This window comes from Sus scrofa, chromosome 7 (genome assembly GCF_054392235.1).
Source record: "Sus scrofa isolate SSC_HxYL_T2T_F1_AM1 chromosome 7, Sscrofa_HxYL_maternal_Yorkshire_Landrace_v2.0, whole genome shotgun sequence".
Taxonomy (NCBI): Eukaryota; Metazoa; Chordata; class Mammalia; order Artiodactyla; family Suidae; genus Sus; species Sus scrofa.
This window is the reverse complement of record NC_139389.1, coordinates 20,269,299-20,295,061: the sequence shown is the minus strand read 5'-3', so window position 1 is coordinate 20,295,061 and position 25,763 is coordinate 20,269,299. Positions and strand designations below refer to the sequence as shown.

General features: G+C 40.7%; 1 protein-coding gene across 25 annotated transcripts in view; it reads right to left on the bottom strand.

The window, feature by feature from the left end:
* The window catches only part of CARMIL1 (capping protein regulator and myosin 1 linker 1), a 317,278-nt gene that overhangs the window by 103,164 nt on the left and 188,351 nt on the right, over positions 1-25,763 (bottom strand). For all 25 annotated transcript variants that reach the window (XR_014809747.1, XR_014809753.1, XR_014809754.1 and 22 more), the window contains exons 13-20: positions 22,994-23,097; positions 20,516-20,593; positions 20,289-20,365; positions 18,909-19,013; positions 11,548-11,617; positions 4,577-4,658; positions 3,729-3,828; positions 3,571-3,625 (exon numbers count right to left, since the gene is read on the bottom strand). Coding sequence is in view for 13 of the 25 variants with exons in the window: in XM_084967588.1 (XP_084823714.1) it covers positions 3,571-3,625; positions 3,729-3,828; positions 4,577-4,658; positions 11,548-11,617; positions 18,909-19,013; positions 20,289-20,365; positions 20,516-20,593; positions 22,994-23,097 (671 nt within the window). In the remaining 12 variants the exon portion in view is untranslated. The remainder of the gene's footprint in view (positions 1-3,570; positions 3,626-3,728; positions 3,829-4,576; positions 4,659-11,547; positions 11,618-18,908; positions 19,014-20,288; positions 20,366-20,515; positions 20,594-22,993; positions 23,098-25,763) is intronic.

Below are 25,763 nucleotides of genomic sequence, written 5' to 3'. Positions count from 1 at the left end.
TTCACCAAATGCATGAGGTGGTGAGACTTCTAGGGCTTAAACCAACGTTGCTCTGAAAGTCAGAACTGAGACCTCCCTGAGGGATTTGAAGGTCTTCTGGGTGGCGTGAGGTGGTCTACATTGGCCCAGCCATGCAAAACAATTCTAAATGCCTACTCCACAAGCAGTTCTGACATTATAGGAAGGTGGATGCTGGAAGCAGCTTCTAGGATCATCTATGACCAGGTTCCATGGTGGCCCTTGGGACTGGGTCGACTGTAGGACCCACACACAAATCTTAGGGTGTATGTGTGTCCACTCAACTGCTTAACCATGACTTCCAACAGAACACCTGTTCTAGGTACATCTGCCAAAAAGGCTCAGAAGGCAGGATGTGGGTATTGATGGTTTCAAGACTCACATCCACAAAGTGGCATTACGCACTTGGGAATAGTTTTCCCAGGTGACTGCACTTATTGTCCTTATTGTCCAAATTTGACCATGTTTTCTAAGCTGAATACATCTATGGCAAAATCAGAAGGTAATATCATATGAATTAGAATCAATTTTTAGGAGTTAAATTGCATAGCATAAATGTTAAAGCAATTAAAACTTCAGCCCAAAAGCCTACATATGCTTAGACTCAGCAGGTTTAGGGAGATGGCTTCAATTTTCTTAAGATTCTACATTTAAGAAAAAACTTAATTAAGAATGCTTTAGACTTGGGAAACTTTAATGTTTTAAAGAAAACACAAGCAGTGTTGCTTTAATAATAAGCTGTAATCACATCTCCCATCATTTCTATAAACCCTATTTAACTGCTACAAAAAATGATATATTACAGCCTCTTCCTAATACTGGAAAACTGCCAAGTCTCCAAGCTGGTAAGCGCCAATTCCAGTACTATATTCAAATTCTAATACACCCCAGTTAACACTTAAAAATAATAGGCAGAGTCATTAATGCGAACAGAACAGCCTGAATTGCATGCATATTTATAAGGTCATCCCGTCTTGATTTACTGTCGTTCCAGGTAACATTAGTATTTGAAATCTTACTTTTTCTGTTCAGGGCTGAACATGCTTAATCTGACAAGCTGTTTTTTTTGCTATAGGCACTCCCAGGACACACACGTCCTGTTCTATTGGTCACAGCATGGGTTTGCATGTAATACTTCAAAGCAAGATTCCCCGACATCTTGGCACCTCGATGTTACCGTCCCTTGACTCTGGGTACAACAGCCTGACAACCACTGTCTTGAGTTGAAGGCGACACTCGAGCTTGTACATCAAGGTTTTCCAACTAAACGTACCATGCAATACTGGATGAATAAAGTTTCCATGGGCTAACAACAAGCTCTACAGACACAGGGTCAGAACGTAAAAAGCAAAATTTTTATATGTAAAATTCTTAAAAAAAAAAAACAAAACTAAAAGAGCCCAATGGTGCCAGTTATTGGTGGAATTTTTATAGCCACAAGACTCAATTCCTAATCATTTTAAACTGTTTTGCACATTACTGATGCAGAAGTAGAAAGAAGAAAAATAGAAGGTAATCGCTTTCTGAAAAAGCCACCTACCTTTCGATGACATGAACACAAAAGGCTTTTCATTGTACATTATTAGCGGCACACTTCTCAAATTTATTACTTGACAGAATCCACATGTATGGAGCAAAGTTTACCATCCTGCAAGTGTGTCTTAAATATCAAAATTATCTCTGAGTAAGGGACTTTGAAAACTATAGGAAGTGAGTTTGAAGACCCTCATGTAGTAAGTAAAACCTGAAATTAAGAAATATATTTTTCAGAGTTCCCTTTGTGGTGCAATGGAAATGAATCTGACTAGTAACCATGAGATTGAAGGTTCAGTCTCTGACCTTGCTCAGTGGGTTAAGGATCCAGCATTCCCAAGAGCTGTGGTGTAGGTCTCAGCCGCTGCTCAGATCTGGCATTGCTGTGGCTGTGGTGTAGGCTTGCAGCTGTAGCTCCAGTTCGACCCGTAGCCTGGGAACCTCCATATGCCAAGGGTACAGTCCTAAAAAGGAGAAAGAGGGAAAGAGAGAAAGAGAGAGAGAGAGAGAGGAAGGAAGGAAGGAAGGAAAGAGAAAGGAAGAAAGAGAAAGAAAGCAAGAAAGCAAGAAAGAAAAGAATATATTTTTTATAAAATATAAATTTTCCTAAAATGTGTGTTAAGGAGCAAATATTTGGAGATGATTCCTCAATATGATTCTGCAATATTAGCTTCCCCAATCTTTTAAAACTGGGCCAATCCTGAGAAGGCAAAAAACTCACATACGGCAGGGTGGTGTAAAGTCAAATTAAATATGTAAAACAAACTGCATATATTCTGAAAAGCACAAATTACATTCTAATTATGCCTCTAACATGAACAGCCCGGTATAAGAGGAACAAAATATGGAGTTTATTAGCAAGTGAGGACAAAGAGACGTGCTTGAATTCATTAAATAATAATGAGTTTCATTTTGAGCCCACAGGTTGGAAATTATATCCACACAATGGAGAGGCAGGACAACAGAATTTTCTCTTGCCTTCCAGATAGAGCCCCACAGATGTGGGCAGGGACAACAAGGAGAAGTCCCAGGGTCCGTCTCTCCTGACTCCACGGCTTTCACAGAAAATTTAGCTTACCATTAGAGTAGAATTTGCAATTACCTTATATGAATTCCAAAGGGGGAAAAAAATACTTTTTAAAAATGTGACATGTCTCACATGATTAATATAGGAGGAAATCACTCTTATGACCTACAATAGTAGCTCTCGCAAAATATGAATAATATGAATCTTCATTATACAAATTGACTTGGATTTTAGGAATCATAAAAGCTCTCTGGTGGCTGAATAGGACTAAGATAGGAAAGGGACAAATTTTAAAGAGCGTAAGTAAAATATAAGATGTGATACTATAGGTTTCAATGAAAGAATTAATGGCAGAGTGCTTCCCACTCTGTCTATAAAGTATCTCTTTTTTTTCTAATGTATTTCCAAGGGCAGCAAAGTAGGATATTATTTGAAAGTCAATGTCTTTACCCTGAACCAAGTCTTAGCCAAGAGCAACTAAAAGGGGATAAAAATATAAGAAAGATTATTAGAGCTCCAGAAACAATTTAAGATGGGGGACAACTTTCTTAGTCTCTTGTAATTCTGCGTAATTACTAGACGAAATTCAAATTAGCACTATGATGTTTCTCAGCATGATATAAGGTCATAAAGTCAACTAGATAGTAAAAATTCATGCTTGCAGATTAGTGTATTAGCTGCTGCAGGAAGTAGTGAGGCTTATTAAAAGATGGGTTTAGGAGTCAACGTATAGTTCTTTTCATCTATTACTTTTAATCTTCCCTTAATTAGTGATGAGTTGAATAAAGTGAAGGGTAAGTAAATTTTAAGTACATTCTAGAAACGTACTAGAGGACAAATATCTCTTGCACTTCAAAATAATAGCACTAAGAGATCATGTATACAGGGACAAAAGTATCTGGGAAGATGTCGGCATTAATCCAGTGGACATAATTAGTAAGAACAGCAACAAACAAAAGATTTTAGGCAAAAGTGTTAAAAATAATACTCACTGATTCTTCATCTTGAATCATCTGTACTAAGTTGTCCAACACAGGCGTCAGATTTCTAAAGAGATTTTAAAGATGTGGACAGTGGAATCAAATCAAAAGTTTTCAGGAGGCTGGTTATAGTCATCATTGTCATATTGAAAAAAAGTGAAAACTCTTACTTGGATTTCATATTATTAAAATTTTTGCCTAACGCCAGGTGCTGTATTGATCTGTTTTTACTGAGCCACACTATTAAGGTAGATAGGTCAGATTCTAAACCTGGAACGAATCAGAGTACAGGAAGAATCAAAACATGTGGATAAATAAAATCTCAGCTAGAACACCGTTAAACACAGTTGCAATGCAGTCGGATTTCTTTTCTGGACCATTCTGAGAGCCTTGGGATTCTAATGCCCACCGCCCAAGGAACTTTTTCTTTTCTTTTCATGTCCTATTATTTCATAGGGATAAACACGTTCTCTACAAAGACGCATCTCAATCTCTTGTGCAATCAGTGGACAAATAAATAAAGGAATGGGGATACATAATAGCAGAAAGTTTTATCCCTCCCTGTGGCTTTGTAAGAGAAGATGCCAACATACTGTTCCCTGAAAGTGCAGTTAAAGTTGTCTGTGCACATTTAGCAGGTTCATACTCCATGCTACTATAACCAGCAGAACTGAAGCTAATGAAACAAGTTTCTGAATAAAAAAACAAGGGCTCAATTTTATGACCACCAAGCACGCAAAAGGTCCAACTTAGAGCTTTATTAATGCACTGGTTTTTATTTTATTTTTTTAACCTGAATTTGTTTTACTGCATTTTTGGCCATGGAATCAACTTATGAAGACTCTGGCACAGAATTCTGTCATAAATAAGCTCTGTTAAATTAAGAGGTCCTATTAGTCAAGAAGTGAAATAACAGCTTCATTAAAGTGTCCTCGAGATTGGGCTAAAGATGATTTTCCCTTTACTAACTTGCTTCAAATAATACTTTCATTTCTTGTCTTCTCGGATTCTGACTTACCATTGTCAGAGATGTCTAAGCTGGTGATGTTGTGGATTTCGGCGATGCAGCCTTCTAATACCTGTGCACCTCCAGACCTCAGCTAGAGAAACACAAACCAAACAGGGTAAAAGAGTCAGGGTCACCTACTGAAGGGGTAAAACCAAAGAATTAAACATAGGAAATAAAGTGTTAAACTTAGTGAAAACTTATCAAATCCAAAAAAGCTATCATCAATGGTGAAAAGTCAATCTCTACTCATTACTTGGTTTCCCATTTCCCATAAGTCTTCAAATCGTTATAGAAACAAAGAGAAGGCAATTACCACCCCCTACCCCCCCACCCCCGTCACCACTGGCAAGTTAGTCTCCATTAATCCAAGGAATATTCTTTGTTTCTGACTTTTGGAAATCTAACAAATCGCTTTCTATACATAAGAAACTGCCGCTGTTTTATTTGATTATTACCAATTTCTAAGTATACCTCTCTACCATATAGCAGCAAAACGACCAAATGAGACAATAAAAACTAATCTGGAATCTCAGCTACTGTAAGACCCATCCCTAAGTGTTCTACAGCAATGGTGTGAGCTCTCACTACAATAAAGCAGGTAGTAAAGAACTGAAGGTGGTGGCAAAATGACTTGTACAAACTCACCGAGCCACCGAAGATGTTAGGTTAATCTGAATAGTATTGTCATGGTCAGCTCATAGCAAAACTGAGAGCAAATAATTATTCTCATCTCAAAGTTTATTCCAAAGAGAAAGGCAACCTATAAAACCCAATACTTTCCATGTTTCCCCATAAAACCCAAAGCATAGTTTACAAAGATCAGAATATCTTTTTGTTTTCCCTTCAGCAACTGAGTTCCTACTATGCGTAAAAGCATTGTGCAGGGGACAGTTTCCCAAGCTGTGGCCCTTTGTTCAGTGAATTTACTATATAGTAAGAGAAAAGAAACTCTTTTTTTGGGAACTTACTATGTGCCAAGGAACACAGCAATTTCTCTATTTAGTTAAGAAAATTTAAATTTTTTTTTAAATCTATACCATATTTATAATACTTTCTACGTGTTGAGATCCTGATGTAAAAATTTAAAGAATCTTGATTACACTATTTGAGATGCAGCGGCAGTATTTCTATGGCTCTCTGGACCTAAACCTGCCAATTTCCCTGGCTGCTTGTGTGTAAAGCAGAATTTTGCACAGATAGAGCTTTGGTATCGCTTCATTCAGGAGTATTTCAGCAGGCGTGTTTAAATTCAGTCTTTTCTACTTTTTAAGGTGACAGCAGATCAGCAGGAGGTGCCTGCTGGGAACTCTGAAGGGGAGTGTCCAACAGAGGCAGGACCCCCCCCCCCAAGAGGCCTGTCTATCCACCCCAGGGAAACCAAGACCAACCAATAACCAGGATGTGGGGCTATGGCCATTTTTATTATATTTTTGCAAAGGTACTGGTTTATGATAGACTGGAAATTTAAAAGCAACCACCTCCAGGTTCTTCACAAATAGTTTTGAAAAACACTGGTCCAGGCCACAGTTTGTTAATACTCGAAGAAGTGAATGTTCTGTGGAGACTGTGTTAACATTCAAGCAAGAAGTGATTTGGGCAAACACTTCAAAAGCAACATAATTTGATTTTCAGGGCATGAAAAAAAATTATGCTTTTGAGAAGATAAACATAAGCCTTTACAATTTCATTATTTGCTGCTGGTGATTTCTCTGTGGAGAAGTCAAATTTCTACAAGAAAATCTTTACTTCCTCTTATGCTGTATGGTAAACACATTCCACTTGTGAAAACAGAAAGTAAAGGTGAGATGTCAGTGCTCGATGCTGTTGATTTCACAAATACTCCTGACTGATATGTGTAGCATAAACCCATAGTTCTAATATTTTCCAATACTAAACAATATCAATACGTCCTAATTTATTGATTCGTAAAATACTTACACAATGGCCAAGCTAAGGAAAGCCCAAGGAGAAAAAAAAAAACAAAAACGATGTTATCAGCAGTAAGTAGAATAACAACAGAGAAGTGGACATCTTTATCTACACACCATGTAGGAGTTCCCGTCATGGCGCAGAGGAAAAGTATCCAACTAAGAACCATGATTGCTGGTTCGATCCCTGGCCTCACTCAGTGGCTTAAGGCTCTGGCATTGCTGTGAGCTGTGGTGGAGGTTGCAGACACAGTTCAGATCCTGCATTGCTGTGGCTGTGGCTGGCAGCTGTAGCTCCGATTAGACCCCTAGCCTAGGAACATCCATGGGCTGCAGATGTGGCCCTAAAAAGCAAAACAAAACAAAACAAAAAAACACTAAAAAATAAAAAAACCCACCATGTAAAAAAGCAAAGAGTTAGAGAAAATGCATCAACAAAAATATACTCCCAAAACAAAAATCAAAAACTTAAACAAGAAAATAACTGATTTTCAGTTAACCAAGAATATTCGATTGAATTCACAGGTTATCAGGTGCCTAAAATTCCCCCCAAAATGTAAAGCTTTCCCAAAACAGTAAAAGCTTTTCCATTACTGTAAATGAAAATCCTTCTAAATGGATTTGCATATTAAGAGGCTGTGTCTGCATGTATGCATGTAAAACTGGTTTTTAAATGACTCTCATTTGGATCCCACACACTAGCATTATCTAAAAGAAAGCCAGATCAAAGAGTAAATGTAACCGAATCACTCAATACCTACTGAAATATTAAAAACAAAATCACATTTCTTTCAAGAGTGAAGTGTTGCCTCACTCAAGGAAGGGGGACTATTTCAGCTATTCCAGTTCTAAGAGCTCTATACTCAAACATCCATAATGGGGACAAGAGGCAAAGAAAAACAAAATCTAACGAATTTTAATAATTCATTCTCCTTCCTCAAAAATAGGTGCCATTTAAAAAGAGGTGGCAGGAGTTCCCGTCATGGCGCAGTGGTTAACGAATCCAACTAGGAACCATGAGGTTGCGGGTTCGGTCCCTGCCCTTGCTCAGTGGGTTAACGATCCGGCGTTGCCGTGAGCTGTGGTGTAGGTTGCAGACGCGGCTCGGATCCTGTGTTTCTGTGGCTCTGGCATAGGCCAGTGGCTACAGCTCTGATTGGACCCCTAGCCTGGGAACCTCCATATGCCGCGGGAGCGGCCCAAAGAAATAGCAAAAAGACCAAAAAAAAAAAAAAAAAAAAAAAAAAAGAGGTGGCAGATACTGGAGATTTAAATATAGGAGTTCCCATCATGGCTCAGCAGTAATGAACCCAACTAGTATCCATGAGGATATGGGTTCGACCCCTGGCCTTGCTCAGTGGGTTAAGGACACAGCATTGCCATGAGCTGCAGTGTAGGTTGCAAACGTGGCTCAGATCCCACATTGCTGTGGCTGTGGTGTCGGCTGGCAGCTACAGATCCGATCCAATCCCTAGCCTGAGTTTCCATATACCATATGCTGCAAGTACAGCCCTAAAAAAAAAAAAAAAAAAAAGACAGAAAATAAAAATAAATAAATAAACATAAAATAACCCCCTCTATCTCTTTTCTTCTATAACTGTTCCCTTTTTAGTGAAAAACTTATTTCTATCCCGGGAAATTGTCACACATCAAAATGTGGATATCACAGGTTTCTTCAAGAACAAAAAATGGTTTGACAAGATCCAGTTCGAAACATCTTCTTGCTAGCAGGGTTTGATGCCAAAAGGCAATCTGATACCTGAGAAAGATATATACAATTGACCCTTGAGCAAACTGGGGCGGGGGGAGATGATACGGGTGCCAAATTTCCATGCAATCAGAAAGCCGAGTGTAACTTTACAGTTGGCCCTCCTATCTGTGATTCCTTCCCCATGGGTGGCTTCAACCAACCACCATGTGGGAAAAAAATCCACATATAGGAGGACCCAGGCAGTTCTAAACCCATATTGTTCAAGGGGCTATTGTGTATGTATGTGTGTGTGTGTGTGTGTGTGTGTGTGTGTGTGTGTAGTCATTTTAAGAGAATGGAAATACTTGCATTTCCAAATAGTTGCAATGTATTGCATTGCTTATGTCCATCCTATGGTGAAATATTTCCATTTTCCATGCTACACCCAGCCTAACAGGAAAATGACAGTGAGGGGTGTAGCAAGGCTTCCACACACATAAGCAAACCCACCTTCTCATCTCAAAGCTGGTTGAATGACTATCAAACTGAATGGAACTGCCTCAAAAGTCACCAGTCACTTGCTGCAATGTCCTACTTATTACAAATTTTAATATCCGATGCTCTTTTTTTTCTATTCATCATTAAAGCAGCTTGCAATGAATGTGGCATCACATTTAGGAGGGTTTCTCCTTAAAAGAACTAACTCCCACATCCAGACTTGCAAGAGATCCTTAGCTACAGTTAGCCTTTGCATCGTCTCCGAAGTATAAGAGATTTTCCTCTCTCACTTGGAAGGAGATGAAGCTTCAAGAATTCTATCCTAGCATTTATCTATTCTTCTCTTGAAGAAGGACTACAAAGTAGTAAGATTTTTAAACACAGGCCAGAATGTATACACCCATTGCCTCCCTTCAGGCAGAGAGATGCACGGGGAGAATGCATATGAATGTCAACATCCCTGCTACCACATAAAACAGTTTTATTTTTTTCTTTTTAGGGCCACACCTGCAGCCTACGGAAGTTCCCAGGCTAGGGGTTGAATCGGAGCTATGGCTGCCAGCCTACACCACAGCCACAGCCACACCAGATCTGAGCCACATCTGTGACCAACACCTTGGCAACACTAGATCCCTAACCTGCTGAGTGAGGCCAGGGATTGAACCAGCATCCTCACAGACACTAGGTCAGGATCTTAACCCCAATGAAATTTCCAACAGTCTGCCATTTTTGAACTACAGAAATGCTGATTTTTTTTTGGTTTGCCAAATATAATTGTCTCCAGGAGTTATTCTCATTAGGATCACAAAGGAGTTTGAAGGAAAAGCTCTAAAACAAACTAACACAGTGTTCTTTGGGCATATGGTGCCTATAAACTTATTTGAGAAGAAAAGTCTAATACTTTTCATAATTACCAGTATTAATAACAACCAGGAAAGCACACTTTCATTATGACTCTGCCATTAGTGAGCTGGATTATCTCAGCTTCTTTAGACTTCAATCTCCTTATCTGTAAGCGTGGGAATCAGGTGATCACTAAATGGATCAACTGGTCCATTCCACTTTTAATCACAGAGTTAAACAAATGATGCTATATTGGTAGCAATCACATCTCTTATCAGGATAGTAAAGGATATGGGTCATTACTAATTCAGCATTCTGACCTAATAGAGCAATCAAGTTAATACTAACTTGGGTTTTTTTGTTTTTTTGTTTTTGATAGAATAACCCTTTCCATCTCTGTTCTTCTTACTCCTGCCCTCATAAAGAATTTTATTATTGGCATGCCCTTAATAAAGTGCTGGTAAACAAATAATTAATTCGTATAACCAGAGCTGGTTTCAGTTTTATGGTCTGTCTTTATAAATAAAAGAGCACTGATTTTACACATGAAAATTTCACAATGCCAGGAGACGTGCCAGGATTTTTCCTTTGTTTCCCCTCCAAACAACAAGACTAGTAAATCACACACCCCAGTTCAAAATTAATGAAAAAAAAAAAAAAATCCTGCACAAAGAATGTATATGGTACAATTTCAGACTTGTCTGTTTCTAGAATTATCAGAGAGGTAAAGCATTAATCTTCAATATTTAGAGCTTGGCGCTCGACATCTTGTTTTTAGCTAAAGGAAACACCAAGCAAAGTAAGGCACAAACACTGCCCTCCAGAAAGTCACCACCTAGCTGGGAAAACAGGGGCTAATGTAGTGACTGTGGGAGGCATTATGTGGTTTGGTATCCAAATGCATGTCACCATCATTAAGTACTAGACAATTAGAAGAAGAAGGGAAAAAAAAAAAAAAAAAAAAAAAAGACCACAAAGGGCTGAAGCAGTCAGGGAGGAAATTCAACAGACAGATAAGCAATATCAGTGAACAACTATTATAGGGACTGGATATTCTGAGCAGCACATTTCAAAGAAGAGCTCTTTTAAACCTTGGAGCAACCTGCTGGGAGAGACGTCACAGGTGCAGAAACTGAGACGTAGCGCTATTGACGAAGCTACCCAGGACTGCATGCTAGTAATGGCCAAACTCTGATCGAAAACTAGGAGTCTGATGCGGCTGTGGAGGAGACTGAACTTGAACTAGATCCTCAAAGAAAGGGAGGCCTTGGGGAGGAAGAAGGACATGGCACGTGTGTTCAGGGAAGACAGAACAATGGGCATAAAGGCCCAGGAATAGAAATGAAGAGATTTCCACCCCAGGGCCTGAGAAAAGACACCGAGTTTGACATGGTGGGTAAAGAAAAGTCAGGCTCTGAAAAGGCTGGGTAGTTTTGTGTCTGGTATTTTCTTACTGATCTCCATACAAACTGAAAGTTTCAAGATACTGAAAAAGTTCCAGGAACCTCTAAAATGTAGACACTTTTAGTCTCAATTCTTCTCCGTGTGTACTTCGATAGAAAGTGTTTGGAACTGCTATAATTTTCAGAAGCATCATAATTTTCCTGTCTGAGGATATTAAAAACTAGAATTAATGACAAAGACATTCCTTTTTATGCTCTCCAAATCCAAGTCAGGCTATACACATCTGTCCCCTGCAAGGAATACTGTGTGGTACACTTTTCCTAAGGATAAAGCTAGTTTAAGGCTTTATATCTCAAAGCTTTGTCATAAAATACTTAAGCAACTGGCACGAAGGGGTGGGGGGAGTCATTAAAAACACATTTGAGTGCTTGCTGAATGGTGCTCCGTGACTATTTGTAGATAAAACTCACAAAACACAAAATATCAGAAAATTCTAAAGCATGTTTCTGCTTCATTTATACCCTCTGGAATCATATTATCGTACTTTTTCTAGGAAAAAGACAAAGTACTTTTCAGGCTGTTATCTACTCCAGTATAGAGTCTGAAGGAGTTCTTACCTCACAGCTGCTGAGATCAAGAGAAACCCCCTTCAGGTTGTGATTACAGGCCAGGCCCAGCAATAGCGCCCTGAGGGGAGGAAACACACACATTAGATAAAAATTCCACACGTTAAAAATGTGTAAGCACACCGAAGAGAGCCCAGACAAAGAAAAAGGCCTCTTCTGAATCACAGGTCAAGCGCCAAGCACCATCTCGCTTTTTAAAATGCCGACTGCATTTCTGCCTACTGACAGCGGTGACAAAAATGACACGGCCACGTTCTTCTGTTTGACACAGAGCAGGTCCATCAAAAATGCAAAACCTGACAAGATTGCTCTTCCCATGCAAATAAACCAACAGTGCCCCTAATTGCACATTGAAATTAAGTTGTGTTCGTCACAGATAAAGTCCCCCTGCATCTGCTTGAGAACACCTTTCATAATGTTTAGAACAGTATTAGGCAACTGTTATTAACAAGAGTAGCAAAGTAAAGCCAGCTCTCCCACAGGAATATGTGGGCGAAGAAAGCAGGCTCCAGAATATTCCAGGATGTGAAATCATACCCACAGAGGTGGGGTGGGTGAGGGTGGAACAGCCCAGGAGAAAAGGTACAAGTCTTGAGCCTGGGTCCGGAGTCCTGTCTGTCTGTCCAGCTACTATCTGGTTTTAGGATTAAACCCCATCACCACTATGCCAAGGAATTTTCTCATCTGCATGTGGAGAAGACTGGACTTACCATATGCATCTCACATCTAAGAGAATGAATCAGCTCCACTTTCACAAGTAACTCCCATAAAATCCAACACCACTGAACCGGCTTGAAACAAAAATTTCACACATACACCCACATCCATTAAATTACACCGAAAAAGACAGGAGACTCAACTAAGCCCTGTGAGGAGGACAAAGATGAGCATGAGAGAATTCCTGTTCTCAAGCAAAAGAAACAAGTAAGTGTGCAAATTAATTGTGATGCAAGGTTGACAGTAGTGGCACAAAGATAACTGCCACCTAGAGTGCCACCTAGAGTGACCACCTATTCCCAATGTCCCCAGGAAAAGCACCTTCACCCGCAGAGACCAAAAACACCGAGGGGGGGAGAGGGAGGGGGAGGTAAGGAATTAATTCAGGCCAAAGTCTCTGAGGTTTCCCCTTCCAGGGATTCTCTGGCCTCATCCACTGAAAAAGCATTCCCAAGGTGGGCAAAGTACAAGAGCCTGGCTGCTTCCAGTCATGAAAACAATCCCTGTCGATAAGGAGGCTGGAGCAGAGTCCGTGTCACTTCACTCCTTTAATCACTAGTCCCTTCTTCTAAAACGCTGTCCTAGAGGAGTTCCCATGGTGGTGCAGTGGTTAACGAATCCGACTGGAAACCATGAGGTTGCAGGTTCGATCCCTGACCTTGCTCAGTGGGTTAAGGATCCAGCGTTGATGTTAGCTGTGGTGTATGTTGCAGATGCAGGTTGGATCCCAAGTTGCTGTGGCTCTGGTGTAGGCCAGCGGCTGCAGCTCCAATTAGACCCCTAGCCTGGGAATCTCCATATGCCGCAGGAGCAGCCCTAGAAAAGGTAAAAAGCCAAAACAAACAAACAAAAAAAAAAAAACACTGTCCTAGAGAAAAGATTGGGGAGAGCTGATCTGTGTGCATGCCTCTGTTCAATTACTTACTTACTGAAATGCTCCTCTTTTCCTAAAAAGGGCCTTCTCGCCCTTTCTTGGGGGCAGTATTGAGCCGCTACTGAAAGCCCCTGGTACTGAGAACCAAAAGGCCAGTCTGGACCCTGTTCCTAGCGCTGGGTGGCAGGAAGTACATCACTCTTCCTCTTTGGGTCTCAGGGTCTCATCAGCAAAACGGGAGAGTGAGGACATTACGAGAAAGGTCCCTATATTTCTAAGTGTGAAGTTTCTAAGACTTAGCCACCTATGTTAACAGTGCATTTGCATGATGCTTAGATGGAGGGAAAATTCTTCCTACTTGTCTGACGTGTGGGTGAAGGCCAAGAAAATAAATGGCATCCTTTAAGATACTTAACTGCAGAAGGCCAACGATTAAGAGGTAACAGCTCATGAGACAAGTAAATACAAATAACCCACAGCAATCATCCCTAGTAAAACAAAACAGAGCAAACACACAAAAGCTTTGCAGACACTGGGGCAAAGCTCCAAGACAAGAGATGCTGTTTCTTTTAACTCGGTGTAAACTGCCTTCAGTCTGGTCCTCTTGATCCTAAAGCATTAGTACCAAACTGGCTAAGAGAATCATTTGTTTTTTAGGGTTTTTTTTTGGGGGGGGGGCAGTTGTGTTTTGCCAGGCCTTTGGCATTCTGAAGTTCCTGGGCCAGGGATTGAACCCACACCCCAGCAGTGACAACACCAGATCCTTAACCCACTGAGACACCAGGGAACTCTGAGAAGCATGTGTATTTCACTTCCACAGGCCCGGATACGCAACACTAATGATAACTTTGGAGGAGCACATTCTTCCATTTTAATAGTTGTATTAGAAGTACTCAGCCAGGGATGGAGGGTCAGGGAGAAGAGGTTCAATGCAGCAGGGAGGGAGAAGGGCAGGGAGGGAAGAAGAGACAGGGAGAGGACATGAAAGAACAAGAATGCACAATTGGAGTTCCTATCGTGGCGCAGTGGTTAACAAATCCGACTAGGAACCATGAGGTTGCGGGTTCGATCCCTGTCCTTGCTCAGTGGGTTCAGGATCCAGCATTGCCGTGAGCTGTGGTGTAGGTCGCAGGCGCAGCTCGGATCCCACATTGCTGTGGCTCTGGTGTAGGCCGGCGGCTACAGCTCCAATTCGACCCTGACCCCTAGCCTGGGAACCTCCAGATGCCACAAGTGCAGCCCTAGAAAAGGGAAAAAGACAAAAAAAAAAAAAAAAAGAATGCGCAATAAATGGGGACGCACACCTCTCTCTGAGTGATGCTGAAGCAAAAAGCATCCTAAGGACACACATGAGCCACGCTGCTCTGGAGACGGTGGGATGTACCGAGGAACACTGTCACCATGTTCTTTAAAAAAAACCCTGGAGGAGTTCCCGTCGTGGTGCAGTGGTTAACGAATCCGACTAGGAACCATGAGGTTGCGGGTTCGGTCCCTGCCCTTGCTCAGTGGGTTAACGATCCGGCGTTGCCGTGAGCTGTGGTGTAGGTTGCAGACGAGGCTCGGATCCCGAGTTGCTGTGGCTCTGGCGTAGGCCGGTGGCTACAGCTCCAATTCAACCCCTACCCTGGGAACCTCCATATGCCGCGGGAGCGGCCCAAGAAATAGCAACAACAAAAACAACAACAACAACAAAAGACAAAAGACAAAAAAAAAAAATAAAAAAAAAAAAACCCTGGAAATACTTTAATGTGGACGGAAGAGTCTCCAAGGAAAAAACACAACTATGAAATAAGCAATTACATCCTTTGCATTGCTTTTGAAGAACTGCGAATTAAGTGGGGAGCTTCTCTAAGTATAACTATGTCCAAACTTAGAGTGTTGTTCTCAAAAGTGGCGGCATTTCTTTAGCTTCTTCTCTTACAGCTTTGGGTCCCCAAGGCCTTCAGAAATGCAGGTCTCCCTTGCTCCGTCTTGGTGCACAGGGATGTGGTGGGTGTTTCAGAACACGACTGAGCCGCTGTGCACTGGCTGACAGCGGTGGACTCTGCAGTCACCTCCCAAAGCTCCCTTGGCCAGCAGGCCTCTTTAGAGACTGCCTCCACTAAAGAGAAGTACCTGGTCCAAAGCCATCTCCACTTCTGGGGGCAGCCCGTACCCCTTGCCCAAGATCCCCTCCGCTTTCAAAGGCAGCCTGTATCAAGGACTCATCACCACAGGGGGAATAAAGGCTCCGCCTCCTGGCCCCAGCTCAGGACAGCTCTGGGAAGGACCATTCCAACAGCAAAGCTCCCTCTGGGTCGGCTAAGGCCTTCGCTGGGATGGTCCCCCATTCAACTTTCCCTCTGCCCCAACCTGCTTTCTCCACTGCCTCTCCCTCCCCATTTCCCGCTAAATAGCCTGCATGCCCGTCTCCACCTGTAACCCTGCCTTCCAGAAAACCCCGCCTGCCACAATGAGCTGGGACAAATTACTTAGCTTCTCTGAGCTTCAATTTCCTCAGCTGTAAAACAGGGATAATGACACCTTCCTAGCGCTTGTTGTCGACACTGCAGGTGACCCGTGTTCTGTAAGCACCCAGTTCTGCGTCTAACTTGGGGAGCTGCTCAGCAGTGCTTCCTTCCATCCTCACCGGTAAACCCAAGCCCTTTTGTTAGATCTTTTCAAACTATAGTATCACGTTAAATGTACATACAGGATTTTGTTTACAGATGCTTCAGCCTAGAAGCCTTCTTTCTCTCATTATTACTTTTTTTTTTTCTGAGTAAAACACAGACCTCAAGAGACTGCAGGCAGACCTCATCTCACTGCCCTTCACAGATATCTGTGTTTTTTTTGCAAATTGAGGTTTGGTGGCAACTCTGGGACAAGCAAGGCTATTGGTGCCATTTTTCCCAAAAGCATTTGCTCACTTCATGTCTCTGTGTCACAGTTTGATCATTCTTACAGTATTTCAAACCCACCACCAGCATAAGGTTACTGAAGGCTTCTGAACGCTCAGATGGTGGTTTTCATTTTGTAGCAACAAAGTGTTTTTTATTTAAGATATATACATTTTTGGACATAATACTATAGTACACCTAATAAACTACAGCATAGGGTAAGCATAATTGTTATATGTACCAGGAAACCAAAAAATTCAGGTGACTGGCTTTATTGTGATATTCTCTTTATTGCTACGGTCCAGAACCAAACCTGTAGTATCTCTGAGGTCTGCCTATACTGATTTATTATTAAACATTCACATAAATAACAACAGGTCACAAGATTTAACATTGACAAAATAACTTTTTTTTTTCTTTTTATGGCTGCACCTGTGGCATATGGAAGTTCCTGAGCTAGGAGTCAATTGGAGCTGTAGCTCCAGATCCAAGTTGCATCTGTGACCTAGGCTGCAGCTTGCGGCAATGCTGGATACTTAACACACTGAGTGAGGTCAGGTATCGAACCCGCATCCTCACAGATACTATGTTGGGTTCTTAATCTGCTGAGCCACATGGTAACTATGACCAAATAACTTTTAAGTAGAAATATTTACAAGTCTATATCTATAATAAAGTACAGTAAATTCAGCGTTGTTGTAGTAAGGATTATTCTATAAAATCAATAGCACAAATCAATGAAGAACTACTCTCTGTTTTATAGGAATCAATACCATTTGAAAGAATTAGAACAGTCTGTACCTATCACTAAAACTACTTTGAATATGCTAATCTCCTGCTGATATGCTATATAAATTCAAATAGTTTTGTCTTCTACCCAGTGTCCTCCTGGTATCTAGTCCATTGTAAATGCTCAATAAATATCAGTTGAATGAATGAGTGAGTTTAAATTATAATGTAGGATCCCCTTTAGAATATTGATTCTGATAGATTTATTAAGATCCATATAAATATCCGAATCATGATGTTTTTACTATTTGCAGCTGTTATTTTTTTTTTTTTTTTTTTTTTTTAGGTCTTTTTTTGCTATTTCTTGGGCCACTCCCGCGGCATACGGAGTTTCCCAGGCTAGGGGTTGAATCGGAGCTGTAGCCACCGGCCTACGCCAGAGCCACAGCTACGCGGGATCCGACCTGCATCTGCAACCTACACCACAGCTCATGGCAACGCCAGATCCTTAACCCACTGAGCAAGGGCAGGGACCGAACCCGCAACCTCATGGTTCCTAGTCGGATTCGTTAACCACTGAGCCACGACGGGAACTCCTGTTATATTTAGAGATCTCTAACATATAGATTCATTTTCTTTTCTTTTTTTTTTTTTTTAAAGGGCTGTTAGGGAGTTCCCTTCATGGCTCAGCAGTTAATGAACCTGATTAGGATCCATGAGGATGCAGGTTCGATCCCTGGCCTTGCTCAGTGGGTTAAGGATCCAGTGTTGCTGTGAGCTGTGGTGTAGGTTGTAGACACAGCTCAGATGCTGCATTGCTGTGGCTGTGGTGCAGGCCAGCAGTTGCAGCTGTAGCTCTGATCTGACCCCTATCCTGGAAACTTCCATATGCTACAGATGTGGCCCTAAAAAGCAAAAAAATAAAAAAAGCCCTGCTATAACCTCAGGAATTTTTTATTATTAAGCACTTAACTGGATCTTAACAATGTTCTTAAAGGCATCCATTGTTTTAGTTATAATGTACTTTGCAAAATACTGCAATCAAGAATTTCACACCTCTCAGAAAGAAAAAAGAAAAGCCAATTTACAAATTAGACAATTTTCTAGTAAAACGAATAGCAGGCATAGATTTTAACATTTCATACAAATTATGCGGGAAAAATTAAATGCTGATTTACATGTCAGCTGTGTAAAGGAGGAATCTGTGTGTACATTTCAACAAATCTGACAATGTAGATAGTCATAACTACTTGTCAATATGGTCTTTTGACTCAAAGAGACTTTGATTCCATAGCCCTTTTGGTTATTTCTGGCAATCGTGAACAGAAATTCAAGGATAATACATTATTCCAAAAAATTCAACTTTACCACTACCCTTACACTGGGGATATTAACCCATAACCTAGATTGGCTGCCAAGTAAGAATACTAAACAGATAGAGATCTAGGGAATTCAGAAACCAAAGCACCTAAAAATTGGTTCTGTTGCACATGGATGTGCAGAGTTTGATTATTACTGTTAGTGGAAATATTTTAAAACACACACAAGGATATACTGAAAATGGACTGAACAGAGGTGAATATGAAAGCAATGTACCCGGAAGCACAACTTTTCTAGATCAGTGACTACTGCCAAGGTCACAAACCAAAGGAGGATGTTTTTTTTTTTTTTTTTTTTTCATGGAAGATGCAATAATATCAAGAGTGCACAGTGTACTCAAAAAGAATCTGATTTCGGGAGTTCCCGTCTTGGCGCAATGAAAACAAATCCAACTAGGAACCATGAGGTTGCGGGTTCAGTCCCTGGCCTCGCTCAGTGGGTTAAGGATCCGGTGCTGCCATGAGCTGTGGTGTAGGTTGCAGACACCGCTCGGATCCTGCGTTGCTGTGGCTGTGGCCAGTAGCTGTAGTTCCGATTTGACGCCCTAGCCTGGGAAACTCCATATGCCCTGGGTGTGGCACTCAAAAGCAAATAAATAAATAACAGCTTTAAAAAAAAAAAGAATTTGATTTCCTTTGTGACCCAAAGTAAAAAGGCATTTTCATCTTCCTTGTCTGTCTTAGGATTGTATGTCTTTTTCCCCCTCCCTCGAGCACATTCATAATAACAAATTGAACTTTAAAAGCTCTAGAGAAAATGAATTAACCACTCACTTTAAGGGCTCAGGAGACAGTTTTGTGCCTGAAAGGTTGATTTGCATCAGAGCCAGAGAACTGCTAAAAAACTGCTTGAAAGATGGGGGGACTTCTTTTCCTTTCCTGAAAAATAAAACGTGCGAGTCACATTGATAGTTAAACTCAGCTTAGCACCCCACTTCCAAACTAGCAAAGTTACTCACTGGTAATTCAGATAACTGTGAAATACCCCATGATTGGATTGTAGCTTCAGTAGAAATTTAAAGGTTAAAAAGAAACAAAATGTCTGATCATTACAAAAATTAATTCAATGTACTTTGAAAAATGGGTAAGCGGTTAAGAAACCTCATTGTCTTTAAATCATTTGATCCCTATTCTTTGCAGTCAAGAAATTCATTGTGTTCTATCCTAGATCTTAGAAAACTCAGCTTCTCTCACCATTTTATCGCCTTCACTTTACACTCTCTGATCTTATCCTATTGAGGTATTTGTGGCGTATGTTCATTATGGTGAAGATTTACGTCTCTGTTGACGTAAAAGACCAAGAGTACGTTCAAATACAGAATAACTCATTTGAGGCATAATTGTAGAATAAAGCATGCCGAGTTCTGAATTTTCCAAGAAAGTGACTGCTTTTCCTTTGAAAATGTAAAGCTTTTAAAATGCAAACCATTAAAAAAAAAAAAAAAAAAAAAAAAAGGCGATATTCCTAAGATGAAGCAATTCTCCTTGTTTTTAGAGAGGCATGTAATGAGTAAAATATGACTTGTGACCTGTGGTAATGATTATGAGCATTAAGTGTTGAGTTGTATGACTATGGCCCCCGAATGCCTTACTCATATAACCCACATACTTCCACATTCTCCCACGCTCAGTTGCTGCTGGGTGTGAATACTTGTTGCTTGTAATCTACTGCCTGCTTGTGCAATCAACTCTAAGTCAGGAAGGGACAAGTAAGGTACTTAGGCTGACCTTCCACTTCTGCAAATTAAAGTGTCTGCGCTTTGGAATGACTATTCTCTTTATTTCCCTGATGGCTGATACTTACCGTCAAAGTGCATTACTGAGACACACCTACAGAAGTTTCTGAAAGTTATAGAAAGTCAGACAGTCTCTTTCTATATTAAGAGAGAAGGCCTGTCCACCTATGAGAAATACTACTTTATTATCTAGTTCATATAGGCAGGCTGGAGTTATTGATGGAAGACTGACCCGGGGTGAAAAGAAGCATAAAAAACTTGAACCTTCAAGGTCTAACATTCATAGATCACGGTTTAAGACCATCTCCTTCTCTCATGCACAATGAGCACCCTTTATCACCATTTTCATCTCACTATCACGTTCCCTGAGAGAAAGACCCTCCTAGATGATAATGATAATGCAGGAATGAATCCATACCGATGAGAAAAGACTGTTCTGGAGAGATTGAGCACAGCTAAATATTGAAGGCAGCCACGAAGAAGAGCTCCACAGACCTGAGAAAGAAACGAAGCACTCTCATTTTCAAATATTTCTAGAACTAAGAGAATATTTTATTGGGGAGCAAGCCCATTCTTTCCCAGCTAAGTAGCTGTTCTGAGACACAACCCTCCACTCATAACAATGTATAAAAATACATATGTTACCATGTCCAGGGAACATTCTGTATTGGATAAATCCAGATGAGCAATGGCATTTGGCTGAGCCAAAAAACTGTACATGGACTTGAAATAAAAAACAAAAAGCAAATATATTAGGATCCAGAAACACACATGCACACACACACATGCGAGCACACCGTGCAGGTTAATTTATAGAAGAAAATTGCCCCAATTCCTCCAGGATCATTTTCTCCTCTTCCCAAGAGGACATGCAGAATTTTCTGTCATTCCATTATCTTCCCTGAGAGCAAAAATCCAAAAACTATTTTAAATTATGTGTAAGTTTAAAAAAGGCCAAATGGAGCCTTGGCTACCCAACCCCTTTTTTGTTACACATGACTTCATTTTCCTGATTAGCTCCATTTTTATTGTACAATTTTGAAACAGTGCTAATTAATTTTAACTGCTGAGATCGAAAAACTACCTGAATTACAGTCACCCTATCAAAATGCTAATCACCTTTGCAAGTATTCAAGGAGCCACTAATTTGAATTTTAACCACAAGATAGTGGTCTCAGGCTACACACTCTTCAGTTCAACAAAATAATTTTTCTACCTTTAGTTACTTCCAAAATCTAACAAGAAAGGGCCTGACAGTACTATTCATTGGCTTTGTTGTTGTTGTTGTTGTTTTAATCTCACTTATAGCTAAAACACTTGAGTTTTCAGGGGGTCACAATGCCTCAAGTACTCCCTCATCCTAGTGCAAAGCTATGAAAACAACACAATCAATACCTCTCTGTTATTCTCTAATTGCCCTGTGTGCACAGCAATGTCAGCATCCACCAATAACAAACCAAGTCCAAGTTCCTAACTAACAGTAGGCACATAGCCCAATTCTGCTTTGCTTCACTGAATGCCATGAGATACTTGCAAAAACAAACAAGCTTACGCTAAGAAGTTCTAGTCCTTGGCAAAGACTCTTAAGAGTAGCGACTTGGCTACAGGTACTTGAGAAAATGCCTCTACAGCAAGGAATTCAAAAGAGCAAGAGATTGGCCTATAAATATTTTTAGAATAACCAGATACACAGGACGTACTGTATTATGAAAAAGTTCTGATTCAGAAAAAAATTTGGTTTTACTTAAGATCTGAGCCCGTCTTTGCCTGGCAATGCGATTTTACTCCCAGCTACCAGCTGGGGGAGCTCTAATCAACCTCAAGTGGTGACGAGACCCTACTTGGCCAACTCTTCCCTAGCAGGCCCTACAAGGCTGCTCTCCCAGAATGGCTTGCTGAATGGCTCCCAGAACCTCAGCCTGTGCAGGGCTGGAAGCCCTCTCTCACCCAGGCCTCATCATTCCACTCCTCCTTCCCCAGAGGCCAGCTGGGACAAGACCAGCTACTGTGCTGTCTTGGGTGACTATTAATGCCCCTATTTTAGCAGTCTTATTAAATTTCGAGCTCGTTCGTCTTTTATCCTTCTCTCTATTCTGCTAGTTTGTCACTGTAATGTCTTGTTGGTTTCCCATCAGACTCCTTGTTTCATCTTTGGAAGGGGATTTATGAATCATCAATGAAAGTGACAACTAAAATTGGACAAAACACTGCAAAAGCCATGGTACACCAGGAAGTATTATGTAATTGAGTGCGAGCATAAGGGAGAGAAAAATAGCTACAAAAAGGGCTGTGGCAACATTCTCTGTCTTACAGGGAAAGTAAAACAGAAGAGTAGCGAGAATACATTTCACATTGGTTTTGACTCCCATAAAGCAATGGAACCCAAGTTAAGTCCTCTAAAGTGGTCCCTGTACTGTAGGCCCTATTGGTGAGGGAGAATTTCTTCAAAATTCTATCCTGGTGACCAGAGGGGAACATTTACCCCATCTGGCTACGAGATCATACCTGATTCACTGTACCAAGAAGATCTGCCAGACATTTCTATTACGGATTCAGCTGCAGGAGAAATCTTGCTATAATTGAAGGGAAACTTTCTGCCTTCACACTCAAACTTTCAAGGGTGTCCCCAGCTGACTCCTAACCATACCCTTTTCTCTATTGAATTCATGGAGTATAAGGACTGCAGTTCATCCCCATATTCCCTTTCAATCACAAACTATTTTAAAAGCCACCAGTCTTCCCAACAATATTATCTAATGATGAAGTAATTCACTTCACATTTCCCATCTTCTTTATCGGGCAATTTTAAAATAGGTGCAATAATGTTTTGAAATGAAGAAAAAAAGTTCCTTCAGAAAAAGTGTTTTGAGAAGAATTTAAACTGCAACAACATTAACTGGCAGGGGTGGGGGTAATCCATGGAATAGACTATATTTAATAAAGGAAGGCTCTTGAACTTTTCTCTAAAACACTTGATAAGCTCCTAACTAAATGACTTGAAGATGCCATGATAAAGGGAGATGTGGGGAAATAAACTACAAAGCCCTGTTTAGAAATGATTCCAGGCTTATTAAGTACAGCTTCTTTGAGGGGGGCAATAAAGAAGAAAAAAAAAAAACCTACCGAGAGGTCATCTCCGCGAAGGATGTTCCCTGAGAGGTCCAGATGGATAAGGGTGGTGGCGGTCAAGGGGTTGGCACTGAGTGACTGAAAAAGGCTATTCACCCCTGCAACATCAAGAAGACCCAGGCTCAGCTTCCACTCCAGGAAACAAATGAGGTTTGTGAGTTTCTTTCAATGGTTCAGCAGCCCCACCAACTTGCAGGACTGAGGTTAACTCTATGCATTGTCCCCAAAAGGTAGCTCTTTTGACATCTTCTCAGGAAGAATAGTTTAGTCACAGACACAGCCAGCTCACTGAGTTGGAGAAAGAAAAGGGTCAACTTCATTTTGCTCCACCTCTAAGGATGCGGATAGAAAGGATTTATTTTGAAGTCTTAGAATGATGCAAGCAATCTAATTGATAATTCTTATCCTTCTCTGAATCCTGTAAGGTGATGCTTGACTTAGTGTACTACACGAAAACGATGTAGATGCAAACTCAGATACTTTAAGCTATGTATGCAAATTCAGATACTTTAAGAAATGTATTGCTTTACTTAATGTATTATATTTGAAGCAGATTGAAATGGACTTTACAAAGAAAAAATGATCTATACACAAAGGAAGAAGCAATCAAAAGGAAAACCTGCTAATTAACACTCTATACACTATTGATATGCATAACATAAATGGTTCAAGTTAAAGGCAATTGAAATAAAGTGATAAAAAAAAAAACCCTCAAAAAGCAAAGAATGAACACACGAAGAAGGCAAGATTGTCCTATGAAAAGAGAGGTCTGTTTCACTATGTGTGGTTACCAGTAATTGAAATAGGCCTGTAAGTTGGGACCTTATGGTGGGTAGATTTTCATCAGGCCACTTGCAAACAGAAGCTCAGAAGGGGCTGGTCCCTCACTGGGATTCCAAAAGGTCAAAATACACACAATTATCACTGATGATTATTCTTAAGATAACAGGGACATGGGCCATTGCAAAGCTCTTCGTGTTTTTACTGAAAGTCTATGGTTCTAAGCCGCATATTTTGGAAATATAGGGCTATTTCTAAATGGGGTATACCTTTATCAATCACTTTGTTTTTCTGATTTTTCAGTAAAATTCTTCTTGAAAGTCCCAGCCTTTCTTAACCATCCTAAAGGGCAACGGGGAAGGGGTTTCTGTCCACACCTGGACAGAGTCTTCCATCAGGATAAGGTTGGGGTGGGGGTGGGGGGGTCAGGCCAGAAGTGGTCATGGCTGCAAGACCCAAGGAGTCACTCCAAGAAAAAAAAAGGAAAAAGCTGAGGGTTACAAGCCCCACACTGGAGCAGGTCTCAGCTCCAAGTTTAGAATGTTTGGTGTGTGGTACTGATGAAGGGGTTATTATCTTATTCTGCAGCTCTGGAGTGGTACAAAGAACCAGCTCCAATAAAGTGTGTCTGATAAAGGCCACTGAGCCCCAATAAAGTGTGTCTGATAAAGGCCACTGAGCCCCAATAAAGTGTGTCTGATAAAGGCCACTGAGCCAAAATAAAGTGTGTCTGATAAAGGCCACTGAGCCATTTCTAAATGGTGAGTGTGCTTTTGGGTTTGGAGAGAAAAGACTCAGAGGCGTAGAGGGGCAAATATTTTACTTGAGTACATGGCAGAACTTCCTGGCTATCAACTCGACATTTACTAAGTGCTCATAACATGTTTATAACATGTTGGGGGTTGGGAAATATGTGTCAATAAGACCCATTCTTTGCTCTCAAAAAGTTCAAAGACCATGAGGAAAGAAGCTAAAATAAATTCCAGGATGAAAAGCTGGGGCTACACAAGGAATATTTCAATGCAGCAAATCTTTATTTAAAGCCTACTGTATACTAGGCATGGACTTCTGACACGCAGAGGATACCATTTTACCCTTTCAAAGCCAGTCCAGTGGGACAGACAGACAGTTGAAGAATCACCATCTAGTGAGGTCAATACCCTCAAAGAGCTAAGAAATAAGAGGTTGGCTGTGAAGGAGGTGATTAATTAATGTCAGATAAATTAGCATTATCTAACATTTATGGTGGTTTGATTAATTATGTTAGATGAAAGGAACTTACAATAGCCTAGAGAAAAGATTAATTTCTGGTAACTTCTAGGATGGTTTAAATGACCAGCTTCCTTCAGTTTGTCCTGTAATTGACAGTATCGATATATTTTGCAGTGTAATACATGAGTTCAAAACATACGGAAAAGACCAAGACTTTCATCTAGAAAACCAGTTGTAAAATCATTTTCTTGGTGAGGTGTAACAAAACTCAATAAGTAAATTCCCAACTTAGAAGGTGAAATTACCCTTGACAGTAAAACGCTCCTTGACAAGCGTGGGCACTTGGCAGTTGTCCAACATGTGAATAGAATTGGGAAAGAATCCTGTTATCAGCTCAGCTTCATGCCACTGAAACAGAATGAAGGCCTTCTTCCCCCACCTCTTGAGCGTACAACCACGTGAGGCCCGGGATAATAAGCACACTAATAGCAGGAAATGACAAAAGTATAGGATGGAAAAAATCAGGGCTTTTCCAACCAAAACTACGCACAGATTTTCATGCTGTTCTCAATTCTGGCTGTCTAGCGATTTTCACCGTTCTTCATATTTATTACGGGAGTGTATACAGCTGGAAAAAGGTGGTACCAGATGGTCCTGCATTGACATAATCTGGCAACCAGCAGGACATTTACTAGAAATCCAGAAAACCATCACTTAGCTAACATCTGAGGAAGAGAAAGGGTATTTGGAGAGAGTATGGATGTGATGGGAA